Source organism: Paralichthys olivaceus, chromosome 3 (assembly GCF_024713975.1).
Source record: "Paralichthys olivaceus isolate ysfri-2021 chromosome 3, ASM2471397v2, whole genome shotgun sequence".
In the NCBI taxonomy this organism is placed as follows: Eukaryota; Metazoa; Chordata; class Actinopteri; order Pleuronectiformes; family Paralichthyidae; genus Paralichthys; species Paralichthys olivaceus.
This window is the reverse complement of record NC_091095.1, coordinates 1005466-1024610: the sequence shown is the minus strand read 5'-3', so window position 1 is coordinate 1024610 and position 19145 is coordinate 1005466. Positions and strand designations below refer to the sequence as shown.

At 43.7% G+C, this 19145-nt stretch overlaps 1 protein-coding gene across 8 annotated transcripts in view; it reads right to left on the bottom strand.

The window, feature by feature from the left end:
* Positions 1–19145, bottom strand: part of mast2 (microtubule associated serine/threonine kinase 2) — a 104194-nt gene that overhangs the window by 38650 nt on the left and 46399 nt on the right. For 5 of the 8 annotated variants that reach the window (XM_069522709.1, XM_069522710.1, XM_069522711.1 and 2 more), the window contains one exon: positions 4712–4743. In XM_069522709.1, the coding sequence (XP_069378810.1) occupies positions 4712–4743 (32 nt within the window). Of the gene's footprint in view, positions 1–1289; positions 2026–4711; positions 4744–17316; positions 17508–19145 lie in introns of those variants that run through there. The other 3 variants (XM_069522714.1, XM_069522713.1, XM_069522715.1) reach the window with 3 other exon arrangements.

Genomic DNA, 19145 nt, shown 5'->3' with positions numbered 1-19145 from the left:
CTTATCGGGAGGATTTAAACTTTGTGGCTGAGTAACCTCCACGACTGATAAATAAAAAAAGTCTTCAGTTGTGTGACGTTGTGAGTTCATTTACATTTTGAACAGAAGAGAACTGGATCGTATCGTCTCTTCGCTCCAGTGTTTGATCCTCACTGTCTCACTGCCAGCCTGATGTCCGCTCACAGCAGGGTGAGCCCCCCCCCCCCCCCACCCCCACAGCAGGGTGAACGCCCCGCGCCGTAAATCATCACGGGGGGACGGAACGTACTGGATGAGCTTCACAGAGCTCAAAGATGGCAGCACAACCAAAGAATTCCAGTCACGCTGAGACTTCAGGGATCGGAAAAGTCAAACAACAACGACTCGCTGTTTAAATTCATGTGGATAAAAATCAAAGTGTGAGCTCAGACAAAGATCTGGTGGAGATCTGCCTCCGCTCTGCAGCGTTCAGCTGGCACAGACCGACGGGGCTTCTGAGCCGTGGTCTCCGTGTCCCCCCCCCCCGCTGGGTGGGACAGAGCGGGTGAGACCACCTGCTGGGAGGACGAGAGCTACATATTTAGTATGTGAAGTGTTTCCAGGACGAGCAGCACACAGGCCCATCTGTGGCCACAGATTTAGCTCCTTCACCAAATACAGAACCAAACACATTTCAACAGGATCAATTTGAGAGACGTTTAAATACGACACACACGAAGGAACGTAAGTAACAACAAGGTATTATAGAAGTCTATATTGTGAAATCCGAGAGACACTTCAAGGTTTTTTTTAAGGTTTTGAAGACGCAGACGAATCTCTGTTTTTTAAGTTTGACTTTTACAGGTTTGATAACGATGGAAGTTAAGATCGTCCAAGTTAACAAAGTGGAAATGAATAAAGAGGAGTGAGAGAGATCAGAGCCATCAGAGCAAAGTTCTGCTGAATCAAATCGAATCTGTCACGAACCTGCTGCCGAATATATGATAATTGTGTTTGTGCGCAGATTTAACAAAATAAAACAAGCAGCAACATGTTAGTTTAAGTTTTCTTTTACTCTTTTAACTTTCTGTTTCTCTCTGCTCTTCACACTCACTGATTTTCTTTAAAACCGACAGCAGGTGGCAGCAGCAGGTAAGTGTTCAGCAGCTTAAAGGCTTTTTTTCTGTCTGTTCTTCTTTGTGTAATTTAGGAAGTTTGAAGTTGTTGTTGTTATAGGAACAGTCGTGTAAAGATACTGAGAGTAAAAGCTGCAGAAAGAGAAATACACAACTGTCTAGATATAACTCCGACACAAACACACAAACACTCACTGGAGGCGGAGGTGTGGAGCTCCTGCTCTCTCCTTCCTCCTCTTCATCGTGTGTCCCGGGACAAAAGGCTCAGCTGTAATCTTTAATAATCCACCACTCTGCATCATCTGTCCGTCAAACACATGCTGAAGCTGCTCCACACGACCACAACACTGTCGGTGAACTCACTCCTCCACTGACAACTTTAAAATACACAGGAATGAGTGCGTGTGTGTGTGTGTGTGTGTGTGTGTTGGGTCAGCACCTGCCCTTATCTCCACACACACACTCAGTAATGTGAGGTATCTGGGGTAGAGTGTTCCTTCACCAGCGAGCAGCCACTTGCTGAGTCACACACTAACACACTGCCCCAAACACACAAACACAAACACACACACACGTCTGTGAGCAGAAGTACACATCCACTCTTTCCTCCTCTTCCTCCTTCGTTCGTCTTCCTCGGAATAATCCAAAGGTTGAAAAACTAAACAAAAAACTAATTTTAGATCCTTGAGAGTCCCCAAAAAAAAAAAATCACAAACTTCCTGAAGGACGTGAAGTAGTGATCTGATTCATGACGTCACAAACAGAGACGACGGTTCGATTCTCACACTCAGGACTCTCAGCTCCTGCAGCCTCACATCAACCAGAGGCTCAGAGGGACGCTGCCATCTGCGTGTCCCCAGGAGCAGTGAGCCGTCCCTGGGTACAGTCTGCCAGTTAATCCCCTTCGGTTCGCGGAAGCCGCAGCTTTTCTGACGGCTGCGATCGCTCTGCTGTCGACGAGACGACAGACTGAATCCTCCACGAGCTCAGAGGGCCGTCACAGTGAGGGAGGAGGAGACTGAGATGTTCTCCACATGACTTCACCTGATTTATATAAAGTTCATCACTGGGTTTTCTCTTATTATCAGTTTTATAAAGTCAAAAGGTTCCTGTTGTATGTTTGTAGATCTTCATCATCATCATCAGCATTTATCAGAAGAAAAGATGATTTCAAATTTACATCAAACTTTCTGTTTATTGATTTGATCTAATTTTATTTTATTCAATTAGTCCAAGATAATTTTTTATGTTTTATATATTTGCATGTTTTTATGAAGTTTTTGTGCCTTTTGGTTGAAAATGTTTTTCTAATTTACTCGAATCGTTTCTTGTTTTGAGACTTGACGTAAGAATTTAAAAATGACTATTTCAACAACATTTAAACATTTGTATTTACCTTTTAGTTTTAAAACACAAATTTAATTCTCTTACATTCATTCTTTATGCCTCAAAGTGTCCAGTTAGTGAAACTAACTTCGGCTGCAGCGGGAAACATGAAACCTGAGGCTGAAACTAAAAATACAGGTGACAAACTCCTCGTCCAGAATTTAGTTCTATGAAATGTTCAAACATTGATCGAACAGTAAAACCATGAAGGGAGAACCCTCAGCCTCTGTGTGGCACACGGGACATTATTGTCCTCATGTTACGAGACTGAGTAGGAAATGCAGCTGTCCTCGGTTCTCGTCTTCCCAGAAGAACGGGGATACACGGCTGATGAGCTAAATGCAGCTCACATGCCTGATCGCTAATTCATAACTAACGTCCAAGATCACACACACAGACAACACACAACACACACACAGACAACACACAACACACACACAGACAACACACACACAGACAACACACAACACACACACACTTAATGTGGAGTGATTACTGGAGTGACGCAGGAGCAGCCTCAAGACACGAGATGACATTAGGCATCAATCTAGATCTGTGTGTGTGTGTCTGTGTGTGTGTGTGTGTGTGTGTGTGTGTGTGTTAAAAACTGTTTACCCTGATGAATCAGACATATTTCCATGTGATCTGTCAGTTTGACTGAAGCTTAATATAATAATATAATGTGAATATAATTTGATCTGTGTGATAAAAATGAAAACGGTGATTGATCAATCAATCAAACACACACACACACACACAGACGCACACACAGACGCACACAGACACACACAGACACACACACAGACACACACACACAGCCTGTGATGCAGCTCTGTGTCCACAAACAGAAATGAGGAGATTTGGGAGATATGAAAGTTTGTATTTGCTGTTTGCAGCTGCACAGCAACATATTTATACTTTTATTGTGTTTGTGTTTTTTTGTCTGTGGTTCTCCAGCGTTTTAAGACTCTGAATGAGTTCAGATCAACACAGCAAACTTCACAGAACCAATATAAAAACTTCAGATTGTCTGCTGACAACACACAACTGTATGAAAACACGTATCTGTGGCTGCACTGCTCCACACAGTCAGAAACCTGAGAGGGGACGACCGAGCCTCCTCTGTGTTCCCTGTAGAGTCAACAAATACACATGGACGACACGTTTACACTTCCTGAAGACAAGATATCTCACATCCAGAGGCTGCGATATAAAGAAGAGGACGAATCAAATGGGTGAAAATCCCACGAGTACACACTATCAACCAATCAAGAGTCTCAGCTTTCAATCTTGTTGTTATATCATCAAATAACTTATTAAAACCAAACTGATCAGAGATGAGAACGACCTGAAATGACAGGAACCATCTTTGACAAACATTTATTTAACTTTGATTATTCATGTCCCATCTGCTCACATGGAGGAGGAGGTTTGTGACCTGGACCGCAGTCAGACACCACATCCAGATGTTTAACTTGTATTTTCATGTCGTCTGTCTTATTGGTGTCATCGGGTTCAAGTAAAAATTGTAAATCTGGATATGATCAAAAGAAAAAGATTTGATTTGATCCACGTGGATTCTGCTCCATGAAACGTTGTCGAGATGAAACTGTGAGATGTGTGTGTGTGTGGTGTGTATCTGTGCTGCAACACGGCCCTGCAACCTCATCTGACCTCTGCTGCGGAGGTGCTTAAAGTCCAGTTCAGGGAAACATGGAGACGACGAGCGATGACGGCCGATTACACCACGACGACCAAACACCAAAGTGTCAGACGTGCAACACCGAGACTTTTGTTTCCAAACATCCTGAACGTTCGGAGACAATAAATCAGAAGCCAGGAGCAGAGCACGCCGTTAAAAATAGACCAGCGCCCATCAACAGTGGGATGCTCAGCTGTTCTGACACTGACACACACACACACACACAGAGAGAAGAACTTAATGACCTATAAACTTTGTCCTTTAACCTTCACTGGAAGCTTTCTACATTACGTCATATTAACACACACACACACACACACACACACTTTACCTCTTGTTATAATCTGCACAACACACAAAGTTTCCACGGACTCACACAACTGATTATGTTTCTCTGTTTGGTTCATTGCAGTTCACTTTTAAAACCTTCCAGGTAAAACTGAAAATCTAAATCAAACCGGGAGCAGAAGAGAGAGAGAGAGAGAGAGAGAGAGAGAGAGAGAGAGAGAGGAGGGGGGGGGGTACTTACAAACTGCCTCTTCTGGGAAGACTCAGCTCCTTCTGGAAGAGAGAGGAAAGAAAGAGACTTTAATATTACATGTTACTGTCATTTAGTTAAAGACCAACAATGCATCACTTACTGGGACAGTGCTCAGAGGAAATACTGTAAATGAGTCTGAGTTACCTCTACAAGCTATATTTAAATTATTTGTATGAAAGTTATTGTGTACAGCCGCCAACAGAGTCTCAGAGACGTGCGCTTTTCTCCAGAGATGATCATTATTAATAAGTAGTCTGTGTAGATGAGATCATGACATGAGTCTGTGACAGACGTCTGAACTTCCCTCTGAATTCAAACACACGTCTTCAGAAAAGGATCCGTGGATGAAAAGATGTTTCTTTTGTGCACCGACGCTGCAGCTTCTACAAGCCACCACAGAGGGGCAGTGGAGTGTCACTGTGACCGTCGTGAGTTCGTCGTCACGTCAACACTGAACTCTGTGATTTACAGATTCATTTATCGACAGAAGCTAAAGACTAATGACATCAAACCAGTGTGACGCTACTGAGACTGAATGTGTGAACCAGCTACTCCAGGAGAGTTTAAGATGCTTTTACTTTGAAATTCTAAAGTGTTATGAACACACAGACTTCATATCTGTGACGGGAAAACAGACCACGACATTACAACCTGCCCCGAGAGCGCCATCTGCCAATGCTACTAATCAGTGTGTGTGTGTGTGTGTGTGTGTGTGTGTGTGTGTGTGTGTGTGTGTGTGTGTGTGTGTGTGTGTGTGTGTGTGTGTGTGTGTGTAAGGTAGGTGGATGCTGAAACCTTCTGTTGCCAGGATCCCAAAGTAGGTCAACAGCTGGTTTTACTTTGAAAAACATCGTTAACACCTTCATCAGTGTCCATCAGAGATAACACACACACACCCACACACACACAGTAAAAATGATTTCTCTAATCAGCTGTTTGTGAAAGCAGCATCTTTTCAAACTAAAAGACTACAGCTATATGTGATCTATTATGGTTCATGTATCAGTTTTACATGTATGTTACACATATGTTTATAAACACACTTTATATGGGGGGGAGAGAGAGAGAGAGAGAGAGAGAGACAGTGGAGGACTGTGTCATCAGAGTATAAACTCTGTCTGTTCCTGTCCATCAGTGCAGATATGCTAATGGACGTAATGGAGATTAGTTGAAACATAGAGTGAGTGGGTGAGTGTGGCAGAGGACTGCAGCGTGTGTGTGTGTGTGTGTGTGTGTGTGTGTGTGTGTGTTTACACTCTATGATGAGATCAATCAACATTTTCATTTCAATTTAAAGACACAGCAGCAGACAAATGACAGATGAGCCTGATATTAATTAAACTTCATTAGTTATCTGATGATATACAAACAGGCAGAGACGTCATGATTGACAGCTGAGACTGACTTGTGATGGGTCGAGCACATGACGCATCGTCAGCAGCTCGATACCATGAACTCATCTGGGGGGAGGGGGTTCAGGTGATGGAATAGATAATGAAGTGGATTATTGATAAATGTGTATTTAATCTGAATAAACTGACAGAAACAGAAAAACTGTGCAGTTCATCCAGTGAGAAGAAAAATCAACAGGCTCTTTAAACTGTCTCCTGATCTTCACCTCTTAACCTTTGACCTATGACCGGTCTCCCCCCCCGTCTCCCTACCGTCTCACCCCCTCAGGGTGAGTCACCCGTCTGTCTGTCAGAAACAAGAGAACTGAGAGGAGGAGGAGGTCTGTCAGTGTGTTTAAGCACTTTATGCTCTTATCATCTGTTCACCCACACACACTCATCTGACTATTACATTACAGAGTGTGTGTGTGTGTGTCTGTGTGTGTGTGTGTGTGTGTGTGTGTGTGTTGCAGCTGTGAGTCCTCAGGGAGGATGTTCACCCCACAGCCACCCTGCAAAAATAATCCAAGAGGGGGAGAAAAATAAAACAGTAATGGCTAATATAAACACACACGCACACGTACACGCACACGTGCACACACACACACACACACACTTGTGTTAAACAAGCCAAGCAGGCACAAAGCGAGCTATGATGAAATTATCCGTGGTGACGGTGAGGAGCAGAACACGGAGCCTGAAGCGATGCGCTCTCGATGGAACACAGACGCCGATAACACGCTTTATGGCGGAGAGAGGCAGAGAGAGAGGGAGGGTAATGTGATTAGAGAGAGTGAGGGAGGAGAGGGTGAGTGGATGTAGACGAAGAGTTAACAGCTCAGAGTAAACACGAGAAGACCTGATGTCAGAGTGAGGGAGGTCCAGCTGCGACGTGAACCTGAGCTGGTGATAATAATTATTAATAATTGATAATTGTTCCTATAATTTATAATGAAACAAAGTCGTTATCAATATTTAATACTTGATTTAATAATGTTTCCTGTTTGATTACAAATTAAAAACAGTTTTAGAGTTTTAGAGAATTATAACATGTTTATCCACAGACACAAAAACAGAGAGCGAGGTGTCACTCGTGTTCCTCTGAGTGTGTGAGTCTAAAGCGTCTATATGTAAAGCGTGTGCGTGCGGTCGTATTTAGCTGCTCCACCCAGGGGCCCGATCATAATAACATGTTTTAGTTGAGCTAAAAACACGCAATTAACAGGAGGACGCAGAGAAGCCGAGCTCCACCGGAGACAATTACAGCTGCAGCAGCCGGCAGCAGGAATTCATTATCAACACTGTGAATATTGATGAGAGAGCAGTGATAACAAAGAGACTCCACGATGACACACACACACACACACACACACACACACACACACAGACACACACAAGACGCGGAGCAGAGCCTGTAGAGACTCACACGAATGAACACTGATGTTTAGTGTGTAAACTGCAGGAACACGTGAACCAAGCAGAGTCTCAAACATGTCACTCTGCTGCTTAACTCTAATTTAAATCATCAGAAAAGTGAATAAACTTTCTGATCGCTCTGAATTAAATCAGCTCCCGACGATAAACACGTCTTCGTTGAGCTCTGAAACATGAAATGATCCACGAGGACGTAAATCCTCACAAACAGCAGCACAACCGGTGACTACTTTATTTTTAGAAAAGGTTAAAGACTGTTAAAGGAATCTGCATGAATGTGAGTGAGATGTATTAACTCAGTGTGCTGGTGCAGAACAGAGCAACAGATAAATATCCTCCATAATGAGATTAAACCAACAAAATAAATTCCGGACTTTATTTAGCTCATCCGTTAATGCAACATCCAGTTTGCTATGTTATTTAAATATGAACCACAGAAGAATCAAATCTTGCATCAAAAGGTTAAACACTATATTCTGCGTCATGTGAAAATCTTGTGCAGTGATCGTCAAATATCAAGTCGTGAACTTTCTGAACTTCAAGAACAAACTATTAAAACCTTTAACAGACGTTTCAGGACATCGCTCTAAAATCTGAAGCTCTCTGATTGGACAGAACGAGTAAACGTCCCAGAGGAGGAGTCATCAAACAGCGTCCAGAGTTTTACAGGAAGAGAAAAGACAGAGATTTAGATGCACAAATACCTGGACGTTGGATAAATAACAAGAGGGAACAGTTAACACAGTGACACAAGATTTAATGTCGTACTTATTAATCACACTTTCTGCAGATGATTGGAATCAGACATCTGAGAGCGATTATGCTCATGAAGCAGCTTCATGACTTTTAAGAAGAAACATCTGCACAGGAAATGTTCCGAGTCAGTGACAGAAGCTGAACGACAGTTAAAAAACTGGAATTAGTGTCAAATATGGAGCATAGCCACGAGGTGACATGTGTTGAGTTAAAGTGAACGTGGTCAGAGAACTTTACTTCTCAAAGTCACAGCACAGATGTGACTCCACATTCTGGATGTTAGAAATATGTTGAGTTCTATTCAAAATAAAAATATAATTGTTTATTCCACGTTAATGGCGACATTCAACTCTGATCTCAACCATTAGTACCAACATGAGGAGCGGCACCGATCGGTTCAGAGATTCACACGAGACACGGAGTAATGACGTTCAGAGCGGGGGGGTGAAATACGCTGGTGAACAACATAAAGCTGATTTAAGTGAATGAGCTAATTGTCTGCTGGCGTTTCTATGGACACACGAGCAGCGTCCTAATGAAAGCTCCTCTGGCGTTTAACGGCCGCCAGGAGAGACGCAGAGCCACAGAGAGGACTACTGGGACCAGTAAGGCTCTAATGGAGTGTGTCTGTGTGTGTGTGTGTGTGTGTGTGTGTGTGTGTGTGTGTGTGTGTGTGTGTGTGTGTGTGTGTGTCTGTGTGTGTGTGTGTGTGTGTGTGTGTGGGGAGGGGGGTAATGGTGCACAACATGGGCGAGTGTGTGCTTGTGTCCCAGTATAACACACTTTACATCACAGAGCATTACATTTCACCTGGGCCACACACTGACACATTAACACAACTAATCTCCATTAGAGTGTGTGTGTGTGTGTGTGTGTGTGTGTGTGTGTGTGTGTGTGTGTGTCACTGGGGGGATGACATCCATTAGTTTTTCTTTTAATCTTCCAAATGTGCAGATATAACTCTTCTCCCTCTAATGCCACTAACAGCCAATTATTGTGTTCACTCAGTAAGAATATGTTTGTTTGTGTGTCACCGTCTAAGTGAAGGAAGAGGGACAGTGATAATGAATATTATATATATATATATATATTAAATTATATATGTGGTGCTCGTCTTTGCAACTCTCGGGTTTTCTGGCTGTAATTTATAATAAAATAAAAACCTGAATTCAAACTTTATAACTGCTGATTCGATCAGAAACATAATCTCAACAGCAGCATTGTGGTTTCCACACATTTATACACACACACACACACACACTAACACACACACACCAACGCACGCACGCACCAACGCACACATGCACACGTACGCAAGCAGCTGTGGGGTTTGTTAAATGAATTTGTAGAAGTGGACAATAATTCAGGCAGCGTGTCGGTGCACGTCCCCTGCACAGCACAGGAAACCAGCTAATTAGCTTCAGCTACGAACAACACACACACACACACACACAGACACACACAGACACACACAGACACACACAGACACACACACGGGCAGCTAAAAGACGCTAATCTGGCCTCATCCACTTGTCTATCACGAGCTACAGTGGGACAACACTTCCTCTAGCGAGATGCTAACGCTGCTATCAGCGTCGGCAGAGAAAACAAACTAATCCTAATTGGAATTTACTCAAATGAAAAACTGCGACGCCGCAATGAAAAGGTTTTTATCTGCATCAGATAAAAGTCAGGGAGCGGCTGTGTGTGTGTGTGTGTGTGTGTGTGTGTGTGTGTGATTGGCAGGTGGATCTGTAACAAGCTAAGCTACAAGAATTAAAACAAAGAGCTGTCTGGCGTCTGTTTCAACCTGCTGACGGGACTGTGTTTTCAGATTGTGTGTTTTTGTGTGTTTGTATGTTTTTGTGTGTTTGTGTGTTTTTGAGCATGTGACATAGACAGAAAAGATGCACAATATTTTAAAGTCTAACAATAACCGATCAATTAAGGTGGCGTCACACAACCATGACCTCCTTCACTGGTTTGTGAGTTTTGCTTTTGAAGCCTGCAGTTTGACATTTTGTTAGTTTTGCTGAAACCAGAAGTAACTAAGGAACGTCAGCGAGTAAGACATTTAAAATAAAGATGAAATGTCACAGAGGACATTTGTGAGTGAGTGCGAAGCAACAGTGACGCTGCAGGGAGTGAAAATAAGAGCAGGTGATATTAATAAAAATGAAAATGACTATTAAAGACGACTTGATTAGATGGTTTTGCCCGGAGCTGCTGAAGCACTGAGCTGTGGCGTCGCGTTAACACCGACCAGCTCTCTCGGGCTGAATTTTTCTTGAGTGACAGAGGTGGGACCCCCCCCATCCTGCAGCAGCTCATCTGAGAGTGGAACATACAAACATGTGCTGAGGCTCAGGCTTCTGTTTTCACAGTGAAGGGTGGTTGTTAAAGAGGTGAAGCTGCCGCGTGTGACCCAGATTTCAGACGTTGGCGTCTGATGAATTGACGAAGGCAGGAGTGATACAGAAACAGAGCGATCTATACATATGGAAAAGACTGAAGTCGTTTTCTCTTCATCCCTCTGGACTGCCCCCCCCCCCCCCCCCTCGCTCCTGCACTCTCACTCTCTTATCAGACGAGCTGGCTGCACCGCTCCGCCTGTCAACTCTCTTCATTCAGCCGAAAACTGCTTCAATTTGCACCTTTCTGGTGAAAACCCCCGTCTCCATCAGTCTGACCGTGTGAGTGTGAGTGTGTGTGTGTGTGTGTGTGTGTCCGTGTCCATGTGTGTGTCCGTGTGTGTGTGTGTGTGAGCTGCCTCCTCCAGTGTTGGATCTAACAGAGACAATACGAGCTGTTTCTCTCCCGCTGAGAGATTCACACCAACATCGACCCAAACATGGAGAAAAAGCTTCAGCGAATCATTTTCCGACGTGTTTTCACCGTCGTCAGGTTTCTCACAGAATATAACAGCAAAGGTCTCACGACTATCAGAGTTTATGTTTTATCAAAATGCAAAAAAAATCAACCGACAGCAGCTGATTTGAAAACAGAAGACACAAATAAAAGCAGCTGTGACATATCGAGCAGCTGGTTCAGGTGCCTTGCTCAAGAGCAGAACAACAATCAATCCCTGTTGATCATTCTCAGCACCCGATATTTGGACCATTACACTTTTAGCGACATGACAGCTCAACAGTAGTGATCATCTCGATCGCCCCCTGGTGGCTGGATGTAGTATCAGGTCATAAACCCTCCTCCTCCATGTTAGCAGATGGGACCAAACTAAAAACTCAAAGTAGACGTTAAATAAATGTTTGTCAAAGATGTTTGTTCACGTGTCTCTGATCAGTTCGGTTTAATTCGTTATTTGAGGATGGAGACGTGATGATTGACAGCTGACACTGACTGTCTTCAGATTTCTCTGACTCTAAACGGCGTCTTGACTCAAGACGGCAGCGTTCGTGTCTGATGATGCGTTGTTCATCTTTACAACAGTTCAAGTTTCAAACCAACTTCTACAAATTTAATTCTTGACACTAACGGCAGAGAGATGAAGTGAGAGAGAAAATAATGTTGAAATACTGAAGCGAGAAAAAAAAAAAATCAAAGGATCACAACCACATTAGATTAAATCTCTTCTATAATGAGATTAATCAGACTGGAGGAGAACAAGGGTGAGCGGAGGAGGAAGCCTCATAATTAGATGGTGGGAGGAGAGTGAGAAAGGAGGTGGAAATGAGACAAAGGAGTTTGATCGACAGTTAAAGAGGGAGATGGTTCCCTGGAGGGGAGGCGGCGAGGAGAGAGAGTGACATGTGATCCGCGTGGATGCGAGCGCTCTTTCATTCCCTCGCCCTCACCCTCTCCTCCCCCGCTGCGCTCGCAGACAACCTCGCTCCTCAACGTTCAAGCTGATCTGCTCGCTGCGGGTGAGGGTTCAGTGACGGGTGGGTAGCCTCAAAAATTACAGATGGGGGGGGGAGGAGATGAAGAATCTGGGTTGGAGGAGGAGCGAGGGAGGAGGAGAGCGGGCGGCCTCCGAGGACTTGAGTAATTATCATCATCACTTTGACAAAACGCTCTGATTTTAGTTCTCATTTTAATCAGGAAGTAAAAATCCAATTAACGTGTTCTCTGTTGCTCCGGAGGAAACGAGACCCCAGCAGAACCGTCTCTCACCGTAACGTCGCTGTGCTCACGAGCACAGGAAATGAGCTCTGCCGAGATTATTTCACTTCAGGAGAATAAAGCTTTTCAGTAAAGGTCAAGTCTGTGAAATGTGGTGCGTTCATCACATCAAGTGTCTCGACAGTTCTGACCTTTGAGGGAACAGAGAACTGTGAAGACTCCAAAGACAAACCACGATCTGCAAAATAAAAGTCTTCTAACTAAAAGAAGAGAACGTGAGCGTCATCGTTTACAAAAGTGTTCGTCCAGATTAAAACACAACCCCAGAGTTTTCAAACTAAAATGAGACCAGCAGCGTTTACACACGTCTCTGATTCAGAGGCTGGAAAATGTAAAAACTAAATTTGTATTAATGTGGAGTTTTCATGCTGCGTTAATGGATTTTAAATACAATAACCTGAGATATCACGGCCTTGGTGCAGAGCAGGAGTTGTACGCTGGATTTACCAGAGACAGTAAATGTGCTGTGAATCCTCTGAGGAGCTGCAGAGCTGGTGAATGAACATTACATTACATCAGCGGGTGTTTGATTCATCGTTAACATTTAAATTATTGATGAGTGAAGGTTTAGTGAAGAATAAGATCACGTAAATGTTTGAGAACAAAAACAGTAATAGATTTGTTCTGTAAAAAGAAATGACGAAGATGCAGCCGCTGTGTAAAACATCAAGGTTTGAAATCAAACGATCGAAAAGGTTTTTCTGTTTCTCTCTAAATCAAATCAATAAACAACAAGCTGACGCTTCCATGTTTGTTGTTGTTGACTAGAGAGAGCCAGAAAAGACAGAGGCCAGAGGCAAAGGGTTCCAAGCCCTGAGTGAGTGTGTGTGTGTGTGTGTGTGTGTGTGTGTGTGTGTGTGTGTAGTCTAGACATTCAATTTCACACTCTTTGAAGTTTGCTGCCCGCTGGCCTAACGCAGCCGTGTGGATGAACTCGACATGGAGAGACAACAGGGAGGAAGAAGGTGGGAGGAGGAGGAGGAGGAGGAGGGATGTTTCATTTTTCTTTTTCCATCTTTTATCATATGAGAATGGAGGAGGGGGGGGGTTTCTTTTTAAAAGAGCAAAAACATATATTTAAATATTCATAAGACATAAATATTGTTACTTGAACGTCGTCGTAATTTTACTTTTGCACGCTTTGATATTTTTCAGATTAATAATGTTGAGGTGCTCTACGACTGTCCCTGTACTTCTACCATACATCGAGGGGTTAAAGTACTCCTTGCTCCTTCACAAATATTCTGGATCTTGATGGAACATTTATTATTCATCAATAAAGTGTGGAGGTTGGGTTTGGTGGTGAAAAAATCCCAAGTAGGTCAAGGGAACAATAAATGAAACGCACCCTTCAAATGAATGTTAGTTCATGAAGTGTTGTTGAGCTTGTAGTCAAACAGACACACAACTTGTTGTCGTCACAATGAAACTGAGCATCATGAAATATCTCATTCACACAGTCTGTTGTCGTGTCCGTCTCTCTGACGCCCAACTAACGGGTCACTCTCTCCACCCTCTCGCGCTCTCTTCAGAGGATGAGCTCATATTATTCTCCGCGGTCGCCGTGGCTACCGGATGAGGTCATAGCTTGTTTCTAATTGGCCGATCCAGACCGCTGGCGGGAGAGCGACATTCAAGATGAGAGGGACTTCAACAAAAGAGAGAAAGGGTGGAAGTAAAGCAGCAGCGGGAAGAGAGAGATGAAGAGAAAGTGAGAGAAGAGTTTGTAGAAGAGGGACGGAAAACAAACAAGTGAACCTCTGTTCCCACTCGCCTTCTCTCCGTCTCATTCCTTCAATCCATCCCTCGCTTTCTTCAAGAACAAACAACAAAAGCAGCCAAAGTCCAGCTAAACTCTCTGAGCTGTGTTTAACCTGCTCATGAGGCTGAACGAGGTTTTTCAGATTCTGCAACATCCAAACAAACTCTGAGAAGAAAAGAGCAGCTGACACAGAAGCTCCAGAAAGTTTCAGCTCACGCTCCAGAGTTCAGCTGACGTTGAGCACAGAAGAATCAGGTTCGATCATTTGTTCACATCATTTGAACATTATCTCGTTTCTTATCGTCTGTAAAATCTCGACCAACTGAGTAAAGTTAAACCAGGATATTTGAGATGATGACAAACGGCTGTGAGTGTGACGATGAACAAAAGATTTGTATTTCTGTTTATATTTTACTTTCTACATTCAAGTTCTGAATATGTGTTTCCGAATAAAAAACAACTTTAAGTTTGAATGTTTTAATGAAGATGTACATTTGTATCCCAAATGTTTTATTGGATCAGATGAAACAATGAGGGCAACTAATGATAAATGATCCATTTAAATTGATTTAAACAACAAATCTTAGTAGAGTTAATTATATTTGAAGTTATTTCTCTTCACGACTGAAGAGGTTATTAGAAACACAGCTTTTCTTCACGGTTTACTGTCAGTGAGAGCTTTCAGTGAATTTCTTGTTGAATCAGCGGGTGAGTTGTGTGTCCTCCCTCCTGGGGGAGATGTTCATTAGAGGTTTAACGGTGCAGGCCTGACTTCAGGTGTCAGTGTGTGATGCTGAAGTGGACTGAAGCCTCATTCAGACTCTGTGTTCTCGTTCTGTCCGTCTGACTCAGTTTATCGCTCCTTACCACCGTGTCCTCTATGTGTCAGAGGAGGGGACGTCCAAGTCTTACAGAAGGAGGAGCTTTGTCAGTTCTGTCATGGACCTTTTTGAGGTGTAGACGTCTCAGGGACAAATCTGAGAGTCTGACGTGGACTCAGATCTGCTGCAGTGAAGCCTGTTGTTGTGAATTTCAGGCTTCGCTGCTTCACATGTGGAAGACAGACGATAATAAACAGCAGCAAGGCCGTTAGGTAAGACAGACCACGGAGGCTTCTGATGAAAATGGATTAAACAAAGACACAAACCTACCACACATTCTCACGTCCACACAATCTCACAACTCTCAATGACTCTCTGACAGCTCCGTGTGGAGCCACGGCTCTTGTATAAAATCCTGAATCCACCGACAGTGGAGAAGAAAAACACGTCTGAGAAACTTCAAGATCAGATATGAAAGTCAGGACATGTTTCCCCCGACGAGCTGCTGATGTCGTTCCAGCTGCATCATTCACCACAATCTTTCATCCTGATTGGCCACAAACACTGGCTGCTCTCACATCCCCCGAGACGGAGCCGGGGTGCATCTGTTGAGCTGACTCAATGCACCATGGGTAATTAATTACCAGATTTGTGGTGCATTCCAAAGCAGAGACATTAAGTAAACAACTGTGGGAAGATAAACTTCTGGGAAAAAACTTTTCAAGAAAGTGAAATTCAAAGTGTTATGATAATATTTACGTTCAGGATATGAAGTTAAGACCATAAATCAAAAGCAAACCTGAAATAAAAGAAAGTACAGCATCAAAAACGCTGCATGACGACAACAGAGACACACAAAGGAGACTGACAACAGCTCCAGTCGTTACCTCGGCATCACTGAGACAAACTGTGTCCGGTTAAAACATCCACGAAGTTTTTACTGTCCAGAAAAACAGGATTCGGCATAATAACCCTCAATGTTCAGGTTCACGTGACAATCATAAGTCGGGACTATTGGGTCTTGACAATTTCTGGAGTTAATCACATTGTCCGACAACATTCAGGCGAGGGGGCGGAGCCTCTACAGGAAATGATGTATAAATTCTGCTGTGGTCTTTGTGACCAATTGTGCACCTCGTCACGTACAGAGGAATCAAATAAACACTGTCTTGGTATCAATACCCAAACATCATATCAGTATGAAGAGGCTCTGAGATAATCAATATGAAACCACGTTTAAGTTTTCAGCGAGACGAGGTTCCCGAACAAAGCAGAGCTGTTCTGTCTCATGTGTTTTCTCTCAGCAGTGACAACAATAAGTCCAACTGTGCATCTCTCTCACTCTCTTCATTTTCCTTCTGAGCCTCGCTGGTAGGAGGGCGGCAGGCTCGCCACCCTCTGGGCTTTTGCTTTTATCATGTCGAGAGATTTCTGCCCGCAGGACGACAGATAAAAGGGAGACTGAAGGGGAAGAGGAGGAGGAGGAGGAGGAGGAGAAAAGAAGGATGAAGGTTGTGGAACCTTGCAGGGAGGGGCTCTGAGGGTTAAACTGACAAAAGAAGCTCAGAGAATGACGATACTCTGCATCAGCATCTTAATGAAAGGTTTGAGATCGTGTCGTTGTGGGTTCACATCTCTCGCTGCTACTGATACATTCCTGTGATCAATTATCGATTGACACCCGAGACACCGGATGAAATGACTCGAACGGCTCTGAACAGTCGCAGCGGTGGATTTTCAGGGCTGTTGAGAAGCAGCTGCAGTGATTTCAGCCGAACAGTGAAACCATGTTATTGCTCCACTTCAGAGGAGAAGATATCGATTCACCACAGAGCGAAAAATCAACAGCTGGAGGGAACAAGATGTTTCTCTACTTTCTCCTTCTGAATCTTTCCTCCGTCAGATATTCACTGTAGGAAAGTAACAGACACACTCGTCTCCTGATTTGATTAATCTGCATTGTATTTTACAAGTATTGTGATTTTTGTTGACTTTTTTTTTTTTTACACCAAACTGTGAAAATGATGAATCATACACTTCACGTCATATTTCAAACAAATATGCACATGGTGGATTTTTATTTTACTCTGTTTTAAAGTCACGCTGATGAAAAACCAGTCTTTGGATTAACCCTGAAAAGGTCAGAGGTCACGGGACCAGGAACCAGAATCGTTTATTCTGTAACATCCAGAATGGAAAGGCTTCGGCCCTGAGCTGTGATTGGATGAAGAGGTGCGTGTCGGAGTCACATGTTCAGCAAATCACTCCACATGTGGTAAATCTTACCTGGAGCTCTGAGAGCGTCTCATTGGTCTCCTTGATGATGTTTAACCTTAACCCGAACCAGCTGACCGACCGTCTGCAGGCCAGAGACCTGCCGTCCCTGCCAGCGTCCTCGTTAGCCTGCAGCACCCGCGGACACGCCATCGCAACACACACTGAAACACTGAGAGCAGCTCACCGAGGACTGAGGTCCGCTCTCAGTGAACCGAGCACTTTAACACTCCCTAATCCATAAAGACGATTTGCTTGTTGCTTTTAATTGGCCGGATTTTGCCGTCAATTAGCCTGATCTGTGTTTTCTCTCTCTCTCTCTCTCTCTGTGGTTTGTATAATCTCCCTCTCTCACTCATTCCCTCCACCATTTTACTTTGACACCGTTTCTCTGCCATAAAACAAAATTATAGCCCGAGCTGCTAAGATTTCACAAAGAGCTGCGAGGAGACGGAGTGTTCAGGGGTTTAAGCTGAAATATATCCTGGGCACCTCAGGGTTTTTCAAGGGAGGAAAGAAGGAAGCAGGGATGGAGGAGGGAAGAAGAGAATGTCTCCATCATCCTCGTGGCTGCTTCCTCCAGAAGAGACTGAGAAGCAACAGGTTCAGGAATCCTGCTTGTGTTTATGAAATCCTCATCATCGGACATGTGACGTCATGTTTGTCAGGGAGGAATTGTGTCTGAAATCCACACGACAATAGTTCAGGATGGAAGCAGACGCCACGTGTGTCGGTGCTCAGACGAGCTGATGTCAGCACAGGAGCTCGATAAAGATTCTGGATCTAATACGGAGTCAGGAACAGAGCAGCTTTTGTTTCAGAGAGAGAAAAACGCCTGCTGCTGTCGGAGCTGTGAATGGCAACGCTAATCCTGCTTCTCACAAAACAGCAGGACACACACACACACACAGAGATACACACACACACACACACGTTCTGAGGGATGTGTACTTATTTTACAACAACTGAGTCCTCATCACTGTGTTGCTGTGAAACTGTGACGTGTTACTGTTTCTCCATTTACACCGGCACTAACATGTGTTCTGGTAATCAGATTACAACCAGACTGTGATTGCATGACAGTTAAGGTGTGAACGCACCAGAGACAGATGGACGATGGATTGTGCTCGTCCAGGTGCTCGGAGACGCTTTGAGGACACGTTCATGTAAATGTAGTTGTGTTGTGAATACACATACAACATCTACAACGGCAGAAATAAAGCAGCAGCTGTGCAGCTAGCAGCTAGCTTCATTAAACACACAAAGAAGTCCTCACGATGGACATTATTCAAGAAGACGAGACCATTGAAAAGCAACACAGCTCCACAGATGGCTGCCATCTTCTTCTGTTCTCCTCTTTTGTCTGTTTGTTGTTTGTGCACACGAGCAGGACGTGACTGGGATCACGGTGTGGACACTGGAGACATGTATGTTCTAGTTTTAAATCTAAAACTATCTCCACGTGAGCTCATCTGAAAAAACACGTCACATGACCACTCACACACACACACACACACACACTGGTAAATGTGGTGTCGACAGGAAGTAGATTGCTTATGGTGATGTGTGACAAATCAATATCACGATTATTTAAAACCCACATTATGATTAATCGACAATTATTTGATGACGCAGCCTGAAGTTGTCAAATTAAAATCCAGCTTTGTGTGGACGTGTTTTAAATGTGGACTGTATTTAAACTGGTTTCATTCTTTGTGTTTCTCAAACATCTGAGAAGCATTTTGTTCGTCCCTTCACGTGTCCTTTCTTACCCTCACGACCAATAATAGAACCCCCCCCCCCCCCCCCCCGCTCCAGTACAATGACCCAGAGACTATTTG